The sequence below is a fragment of the Micropterus salmoides genome, unplaced genomic scaffold (assembly GCF_014851395.1).
Source record: "Micropterus salmoides isolate LMB-PRFRI ecotype aquatic unplaced genomic scaffold, ASM1485139v1 Ms_hic_scaffold_2267, whole genome shotgun sequence".
Taxonomy (NCBI): domain Eukaryota; kingdom Metazoa; phylum Chordata; class Actinopteri; order Centrarchiformes; family Centrarchidae; genus Micropterus; species Micropterus salmoides.
This window is the reverse complement of record NW_024041448.1, coordinates 1-10,077: the sequence shown is the minus strand read 5'-3', so window position 1 is coordinate 10,077 and position 10,077 is coordinate 1. Positions and strand designations below refer to the sequence as shown.

At 37.7% G+C, this 10,077-nt stretch overlaps 1 protein-coding gene across 1 annotated transcript; it reads right to left on the bottom strand.

Moving 5' to 3' along the window:
- Window positions 1–367: 367 nt before the first annotated feature.
- LOC119917840 (N-lysine methyltransferase KMT5A-A-like) lies at window positions 368–9,288 on the bottom strand (the record flags this gene model as incomplete). Its single annotated transcript, XM_038738265.1, is given in 6 exon segments — window positions 368–4,525; window positions 5,231–5,421; window positions 7,518–7,577; window positions 8,205–8,292; window positions 8,394–8,643; window positions 9,138–9,288. Coding segments are annotated over 6 exon segments (951 nt in total), but the record flags the coding sequence as incomplete, so codon positions are not given.
- Between the last annotated feature and the right edge of the window lie 789 nt (window positions 9,289–10,077).

Here is a 10,077-nt window from a genome sequence, read left to right as displayed (position 1 = left end):
AATGCATTTTCAAATGGACTTGAAAAGATCAACATGATCCTAACCTATTCTAAAATGACACAAATCTATATATCTGCTGCAGCCTTTGCAAGCTGAAGATAAGTGACGTTTAAAAAAAGTGCAAATAAGTGTGAACACTGCATTAATTATGTACTTCAGAGCTACTGACTGGCTGAAATAAACTGGGCTTCAGTGTTTGTTTTTTACTGTACACAACATATATAATAATTTAGCATGTTTTAGCCCACTATCGATCCCTTACTTTCAAATATAACAAAATGAAATGAGTGCTTGAGAAGAAAAAATTTCATTTAAAACACCTTTAAACTTTATTTTAATATGAGAACAAATCAGATGCCCACTCCTGTTACTTGCATAACACATCTTTATTCATCGATGCCTAAACCCCAGCATTAAGATTTATTCAACGCTACAACAGCAAAGATCTATTATGTCCTAAAATGGCAGGTCAGTCTTGCCCCTCTGGTATTATTGCGTTAGGCCTTCACAAAGCATGGAATAATCCTTAATGCAACATATTTGTTTAAGAAAGGCTCATAAGAAAACATTTCACACGTGTGACACAATGCTACTGTTGGAGGTGGCAGGTGTTGAGAAGGAAGGTCAGAATGTCTCTTATTTATTACACTGTGGATTTCCTGAAACTTGCTTTCTCACACACACGACTGGGCTCTTTGTATTAACACTGATGAGACGTTTTAAATGATATCTGAATTAAATTTGAAAAAGGGAATTAAAAGAATCCTTAATTTCAATAATATGCTGAATATTTTTGGAAACTTTAATAACTGGACTAGTCGTCCTTTCATGATTTTTGAACACTTTTAACATATTTAAATCTGCTGTGCAACCTGAACAGCCACAGAGGAGTACCCAGAGTGGATGGAAAACATTTGGTACGACAGCCAGGTCTCTTTTTATTTTAGCATAATTTGGAAATAAACTTGCTACAAATAAATTCAGAGGGTTCAATATTTTCAGAAAGTCGCTTATTCACTTTCTTGCCGAGACTTAGATAAGAAGATCTGATACCACTCTCAGTCAGGAGGTAATTAGCTTAGCTTAGCATAAAGACTGAAAACAGGTGGGAACAGCTAGCCTGGCTCCACCATTTTTTTTTTTCCAAATCCACTTACCGGCAGCCCTAAAGACAAATTATTTGCTCAGTTATTTACACGAGTTAAAACATCATTAGTGAGCTTTAAAAGGTGCTGGTAGGTGATATTAGTTACGTTTGGACAGAGCCAGGCCTCGCTATATTTATGCTAAGCTAACCATCTTGTAGCTGTAGCTTCATATTTGAAATAAAGATAAGAGAGTCGTCTCCATCGTCTCATTTAACTCTAGGCAAGAAAAACACATTTATATCTCCCAAACTTCAAACTCCTTTTTTAAGACGGAGCCCCCAAAATAATGACAAATAATTCATAATAAACAAAAATAATTTAAATACTAGCAATAATACAAACAGCACCTATAAGAAGAGAAAGTGACTGAATGATGTTTTACAATGGTAAGATATATTTTAAATTTCTACTTAAATTGGAGCACAAATGCATTTAAATTCATCATGCTTATATGCTCAACCACTGAATTCAAACAATGCCTTTGTACTTAAAATGTACAATTAAAAATGTACACATTTTAATTGTGTTATAGCCGCTCCTGTTAATTAATTTAAATTAGGATAAGTGATGTTTTAAATTTCTTGTACTGTCAACACATCCCTGAAAAGACAAAAGCCAACAGAGAATTGATCCCACTAACAATTAACTGTGAATCACAGCTTGATATCTCTTCTCCCTCTAAAAAAAAAAGAAAGAAAGAAAATAAACCCATCTGTGAGCCTCAGTGCTGCACCAGGTGACATGTTCCTTCATCACCATGAACCCACACTGTAGTTTATTCTGACTCAGTCCTACATACTTTACATCGTCATGCTGCTCCCTAAAGCACCACATGTGGATTAATCTGCCACTGAAAATAGTCACCCAACAAATGCACTATTTCCCCCACTTTAGATTAAAACCTACAGTGAGCAGCTGTTTTAGGACATTAATGAGTCTTTTAAAATATGAAACTATATATTTGCGTCTTCATTAGGAACAAATGGGCTTTCGACAAACAGTAAGTAGGAAACCTTGTTGGGTTTCGTCTTATCATGGGATTTGTTGACAGAAACAAAAATACAGATTATCACCAGGCTTATGCTTTAAAACTTCTGCTTTATTATTCTGATTTGAACACTTCCAGGAATCGGGAGTAACCTGCCCCACTGTGTTATCCAGCAGTGTTCAAAACCACAACCGCTGCACTGCATGTGTATTTTTCTGTGGTGCATTAATTTGTAGTCAGTGATTTGACCAAAAGAACGTGACTATTGAATCTAAAATACTGCCACTGTGTTTTATGTCATCTGTATCGTAATGCGCAGAAGCTGAAATGTCCTACCAATTAGTTAAAAGAAATATAATTTGTTTCTCAGCAATAAATCCAACACAAATTAAGATAAATAAGATCTGACAATTAAAAAAAAAAAAAAAAAGCCACTAAAATATTAAGTAGGAAATGACCTGTTGGCGGTTCAAGCTGTTAAATACTTTCCCAGGGAACATCCGGTTGAGAACAATAAAACAGTTTTGTGAGCGGGAAGAACAGATGTGTTGAAAACCTGCAAAGATCTACAATATACAGTAGGAGTGTAACAGTTCACCAAAGACGTGGACGTGTTGGGAGAGGCCACTTTGTGTGCATAAACAAAGTGTATGTGACAAATGCAAGACTTTTCTGTCAGTAATTTGGTTTATGCTTTAACCCGTTTTGTTTGTTGTTGTTTTTTAAAGGAAGAGCTTCCCATATCTTGTCTTTCCCACTTTGTTTATGTATAGATTAAAACAAACATGTTAATTAGTGAAGTACTGGTAGGAAGATTTTGTTCCCTTCAGACAAAGCCAGTGACACATGACGACACAATTTGCCAATTCAAATGATTGTTTGGTCATAGCTTTGTGATGAAAGCCTTGTAAAGGTTTACATCTGTTCAGTTAAAGTTTAGACTTTTTACATTAAATGTCAATTCTGTTTCCTGTGATTTTGTTTTTAACTACCAATAAAAGTGAAGAGAGGGTTTGGATTTTTCCGTCACTCAGAACATGACAAGGAGGCTCTAATGGGCTACAATCAGCAGCACAATAGGGCAAACTAATGGTGTTAAAAGTGTGTTACGCTGAATTTAAGGTTAATTGTTAACGGTCAAAAAATCGGAAAATGGAAATAAAACAAATTAGTCTACTTTGATGATGATTTTTGGTTAGCTCTGATATACAATGTAGAGACACAGGAGTGAAATCATTGAACTCTTTATAAGAAAGTGAAAAAAACTCATTTCCCAAAATGTCAAACTGTTCCTTTAAACCACCCTTTGATTTGCAACAGCAAATAAATATATTTACACAGTGCAGTTAGATAGACAGTGTCGTGAGCTGAAGAATGTATGTTTTTATATTTTTATATTTACCTACCTAACTTTCATAAACATTTGTGTTTAAACAGACAGGATATAGTGTAGGGATTTGCAGAACACATTTGAATTATTTGAACACTGACTACATGATTCAAATGTATTGTGCATCTTAAATATTAAAAAATACAATATTGTCTAAAAGTAAAAGGCTTGAAAACAGAGGAAAAGTATTCATTTGACCAATTTCTTTATTCCTATGTAATCCTACTGTTATTTTATACTTCAAAAAGTTAAATACTAAATTTTTTTTCAAGATCCAGAAATACCAGCTTACCAGGAGTTTGATAAACTATTACACTTCCACTGAGCGACGGTAGATTGTGAGAGTTGAAATCAAATTCAAATCAAGAACAGACTTTTTTTTTTTTGTGTGTTTGTAATTTGCATCTCATAGTTCCTGCTGATCCAAAAAGGGCTCTGGGGCCATAAATATAAGTATTGCTAACTACTAATTAAGAAAAAGGCGTATAAAAATGCAGAGCATTAACTACCACCTGCATGCTGTAGAAGCATTGGTCTATAAGTAATACAAAATGTACAAAATAAATGTGCTGCAAAACAACCAGAATGTTTCATATACACATAAATAAAAATTACAGATGTCATCTGACAAGGCAGATTGACCTCAAAATGCCCCCCCAAAAACACATGAACCCCATCCAGTCTCCTCGGTTTTGGAACAAAAAGGGTACACATTCTGCTTCTAAGGCATTTTGTACACTAGCTAATGAGAAACACAAGTGTTACTGTACGTTTCCCTTTTCCCTCAATCAATATTTGAGCCACGGGTGAGCCGCGATGGAGGCTTTACTGCGATCTCCATAATCATACAGCAACTCCTCACCCTTGTCAATGTTTCGAGAGGCAACGAGGATGAGGTGAGGGACACCGTTGATGTCGTGGAGTTTGGTTTGGCAGTTTCCATTTTTGCTGTGATTTATCAACCTACCCATTCGATCAGACTCTTTTGTGGCGTCCACGCTGTTGAAACAAACAACAAAAACATCAGTCTTCATACTATAAAACTTTCTACAGATTGTAATAATTCATTCAAAAGGACATGAAATCATCTTCTTCTTCTTCACGAGATGAAACTTTAAAGTTACAACCTTTACCTGAACACCATTTTAGATTTATGATCTGCATTTTTTATTCAACGTCCTAATCAGTTACTTTCCGCCACTAGTGGAAGTACCTTTACTCAAGGGTTTACTAAAATAAAATGAACAAATAAATTATGGTTAAGCTACTCAGCCATATATAAAGTAATTCAAATGACCACCACCTTTAACAGCATCAGCATTAAAGTAATAAACACATTAATGCTTCACCAATTATAATCCAGCAATACAATATATCTTGTTCAGAAATGGACCATTCTGCATATTGAGTACTTGGTACGAAGTATATTTTGATGTTAATGCTTTAGTACTTTTACGTTAGTATGATTACGTTTAAGTGTAATTTTGAATGCACTTTTACTTTTACAGAATATTTATGCACTCTGGTATCGCTTAACTTTACTTAAGTAAAAGATCCGACTACTTTACCACAGTTTTTTTTCCACATTAAAAGCATCTGACTGGCAAAACACAGGGTGGCTACAGTATGTTGTATAATAATAATAATACCCTGGCAGAATGTTTAAATGTTGTGGCAAAGTGGAAATTAATTGGTCCATCATACCAGTAGGTTTTGCAGAGGTACTGGAAGTAGTACATGTAGCAGCCAGTGGCAGGGTTTTGAGCATATTCGGCCTCCCTCTTTTTGGCATCAGTGATCTGCAGCAGGTCTCCGTAGTACTCCACTACATACTCGCCCTTCTGGAAACACCGAGTGGCAAACACTGCTCTTCCCTTTCCTTCTATATGCTGCACCTACAAAACAGTGTGAGAGGTTTCCATCATGACACAGGGCTAGAAAAAAAGAACTTAACCAATATGTTTATGCAGAACAGGGAGGTTTAAGCCTGTTTAACTTTTGATGGGATGTTACACACCTCAACTAGCGGTGACACGAATAAAAGCTGGTGTTGATTTTGGTTTGTGATAATTTTCTATGCATCTTCATTGACTGTACTTGTTTCCTTATGTTTTCTCTGATGTACCACGTCTGTCAAGAACAGAATTTCTTTCCCGCTTCTGCTGTTTCCAATTTTGGTTTCTTTTTGGCTCAAATTCTTATTATTTCATTTATAATAAATTTCCTACAATGTCTGTTAATTTCACATGTTAATTGCTACTGAGGATATTAAGGATTTTACACATACACTGTGGATAGAGGTTGATCTCAGAACATTAGAATATCGTGGAAAATAAAGTGAAATATTATATATTATAGTCTTTTTTTGTTGTTTTAATCTTGATGATTACGGCTTACAGCTCATCAAAAAAATCAAAAATCCATATCTCAAAATATTAGAATAAAGAATGTATAATACAGAAATGTCAACCTGAGAAGAGCTTTTAATCTCTCAGTCTGGTTCGGTACACGCAACCGCATTCACGGAGAAGACGTTTGACTTGACAGTTGTCCAGAAGACACTCATTGCACCGTCCACAAGGAGAGTAAGCCACAGAAGGCCATTGCTGAAAGAGCTGGCTGTTCACAGAGAGCTGGATCAAAGCATATTCATGGAAAGTTGACTGGAAGGGTGGTAGGAAAAGGTGTACAAGCAACAGTGATGAGCGCAGCCTCATGAGGAAGCTAATTCAAGTTGTGTTATTCCCTTATAACCTGCCTACTTTAGCTTTATGGAGATGCTGATTTCCTTTTCCAGCAGGACTTGGCACCTGCCACAGAGCCAAAACCACTAGTAACTGATTGCTGATCATGGTGCCTTACCTGAACCCCATAGAGAGTCTGGTCTCTCTGGGGAAAGAGGCGAGTGAGGCCGCTCTCGAAGCAATCTGGGATACAGTAATTCATGCTAAAGAAGATCCAACCAAGTGCTAAGTGCATAAATTAATCTTTTTCAAAACTTTTCAGTAGGTTCACATTTCTGTATTACAAATTCTTTGTTCTAATATTTCAGATACGGGCAATACAACAAGAAATTCCCCGCACACAGCAACAACAATCAGGTGCTGGTAGATAGCAGGATGAAAACTACCTGACAAACTATTGCACACTGATCTGACTTCACTGCATTTATTGTGAGCAACGCGTTTCGCCCATTGCTTCTTCAGGCTCAGACAGTGATGTTTTCCAGATATGTTTTATTGATTTCATGGAGGTGTAAACTGTAATAAAAAAAATTTAAACAAAAAAAAGGTCTGAAAATATTTCATGTGTAATAAATCTACAATATATGAAAGTTTCACTTTTTGACTTAAATTACAGGGGAAAAATTTACTTTTCCACGATATTCAAATTTTCTGAGATGCATGTGTATAATGGGTTTAAAGGCACAAACTGTATCTCGACCGAAGTGCAGATACTTTGGAACTACTGCAGTGCCCGTTCGAAACAGGCCGATTGCTTCAAATTCAAAAACAATGTAGATGAAAATGGGCGTGGCTTATATGGATAGATTTATCTGAAGCTACAAAGTTTTGTTTCTGAGACAGTGTTCACAAGTTACAGGCCAAAACGTAAAGTTTGTTGTTATAGCGCCACCATATGGCCAAATTCAACACTGCACTCCCTCGGATCCTCGGCAATGCACCTGCCATCTATCTATCGTATTAACGGGGGTGGTGATAGCGCAGTGGACACACGCCTTTGGTGTGAGAGACCCGGGTTCAATCCCCCACTGTGACACATCCGCCACTGTCTCCCTGAACAAGACACTTAACCCCTAGCTTCTCCAGAGGCGTGCGACCTCTGACGTATATAGATCAAACCCGGATTCACCCGTGTGTGGGTTTAAATGGCAAAGCAATGATTGCAGGTTTTTGAATCCACAGCCGAAGCCGCAGGTGTGTCTTGCCCTTCAGATGTTAGAGATGGAAGCAGAAATCTCAATATTTACCTCCATCCCCTCCTCTATTCCGTTTGTGATGAGCTCGTCTATGTGCTTCTTTTCTTCACACTGAGAAGAAACATGAGATGCTATTACTGAAAAATACTAGCGCAAGAGCAGATTGGATTTCTGTCTCTCTCTCTCTCTCTCTCTCTCTCTCTCTCACACACACACACATCCAAAACATCTAAAATAAAAACAATAACTTTCACACAAGCAGGATCAAGGCCTTCTGTTTAGCAACCTGAGACAATGCTAACTCAAATAAAATGGACAACTAGATAAAGTAACTTTTCCAACATCTGTTTTGAAAATGATAAACTCTTTATTAGATTAGTTGTGAAAGTTTCCCCAAAGGAACTAGTAGTCCAAAAGTAAGATTAAAATAAGATTAAGATGTGAACCCCTTGGTAACGAGCTACATAAAAACCGCATGCATGCCCGATGTCATCATCCATCCCGATGTTTCATTGTAGACACTGTCTGATGCCAATTTGATGGGCATTTCCCAACCCTACTTTCTAGCCTATGAACGTTAAAGCTACGAAAGACCCATAATGCAGCACTCCCTTACTAATAGGATTACTCGCTGTAACACAGGGTCCAGTACTCCCTCGATTCACAAACATCTGCTGTTGTTTAGAGCTTGAATATAAAACATAAGCGAGTATTTTAAAAGAAGTAATCTCATCTTACCTTTAGCTCGGTTATACTTTTTCTCGAGCTTCGTCTTATTGGATAGTAGTCAGTAACTTTTCGGTTTTGGGAGTTCCCTCCCCCTGTGCTGTAGCGGAAAAAGAGAATACAACAACAACAGCTTTTAAAACTATTTGAATAGTACCGCAGCATTATGTTATAAGATTTCTATAATGAGGATGCACATACATTCTTAGAGTGGATTTCTTCCCTTTGACCTTGGGGCGGACTGCTCGCCTCTGGTGGCTGTTGTTGGCGTGGAGGGGAGCGTGAGATAAGCCGGGGCTGCGAGGCAGGGAGCGATCGGTAGGCGAAAGCAGGCAGGTCTGAGTGCAGAGGAGCTGTTCATCTGGCCAGCAGGGTGAACACTGGCTGTAGCTGCTCTCCATCTCTGTCTTTGAGTCTGCAGTATTTGTGCTGACGGTATTTCGTCTCCAGCCTGAGAAGAAAGGGAGAATAAAAAAAACAAGTACTTTATGCCGGGTGGTTCAGTATATTTTTGTGTTTCTCACTGCCTGCCTTTACTGAATCTACTGACAAACATAAATAAATAATGGTCCATTTGTTTTCCCGTTTAAAGCTAATTTATTCTTCTGCACCGTACCCCTTCCCAAAAATGTAACTACACATTACGGCGACACAGGCCTCAAGATCTGTGATAGGTCGGCTTGGTATCATCGCGTTTCCTCCTACGCATTTCTGGCTTGTCCTCCTTCTTCTGCATCAACTGGTTCAAGAGTCGTACACACCATCTCCTACGCCGCCTTATCTCGTTTCTGCATTTTAGTAATTTCAATGAAAGCAACTGCTGTTGCTGCAGCATCGATCAGCTCCACCTCAAACATGATTTGCTCTTTTTCACTCACCACTGTTTGTAGTAGCCTACACCAACGAAGAAGAAAGAAACTGCAGAGCTGCAGTAAATATACTTACCCTCTCCCTGCCTCTGAGCATCAAAGAGCTTGTAGCATTTTGGAGAGCACATTCCCTCCTGTGTCCGCTTGATCATCTTCTCATCGTTAAATGACGATATGGACTTGTTGGAGCTTAGGACGGTGACTGAGTGGCTATTGCACACAATCTCCTGTGAATGCAGAGAGAAAATGTATTAAAGGCTGATTAAAACAAAGTGGAAACCCAAAGCCACTCTAGACCAATCCTGTAAAAACTGCCTGATAGAGACGACCGATATGGACACACATCATACATCACCATGTCAGCGTGTTCTGAATTACTACGTTCTGTATTCAGGTTTATTCATTTGTAGATGTCATATTGAACCAACTATATTTGGTAAAAAAATGACCGGTCAGTGTTTTTGTATGCATTTATGGACCAAAAAAACAAACATTAGATTCTCTGTCAACAGAGACGAGGGGCCTTTAGTGGTAAAATAAAACTCAAAGATATTCACCTTTCTGTCGTATATGACAAAGAAAATCAGCGAATTCTCAATTTTTGGCAAATTTGCTTCAAAAATGACTGAAATTATTAATCTAAATGGTTGTCGATTAATTACATAAACACAGTTGTTTCAGCTCTCGATCTTATAGACACAAATCCATTAGAGGCGGACCCAAGTTTCATAATATTTAAAACAATTGGCTTTACAAATGAGAGAGGACAGGCATTCAACTTGTTGGTTAGACCTCAAGATGTTTAGGTTAAGTAGTGACTGTCAACAGAAACTGTATTTGTTTATAATAAAACTCCACAGGACATCCTGGAAGGTGTTTTTTAGACAGCGCCTTTAGTCAGAAGGCTTATTCCCACTGAAACAAAGCAGTTATGCCTTCAGAGAGTAAATAAAAACATGCATGTTTCCTCATTTATTATGCGTTGTCTGAACCAGAAATGGGCTCTAAATGACGCC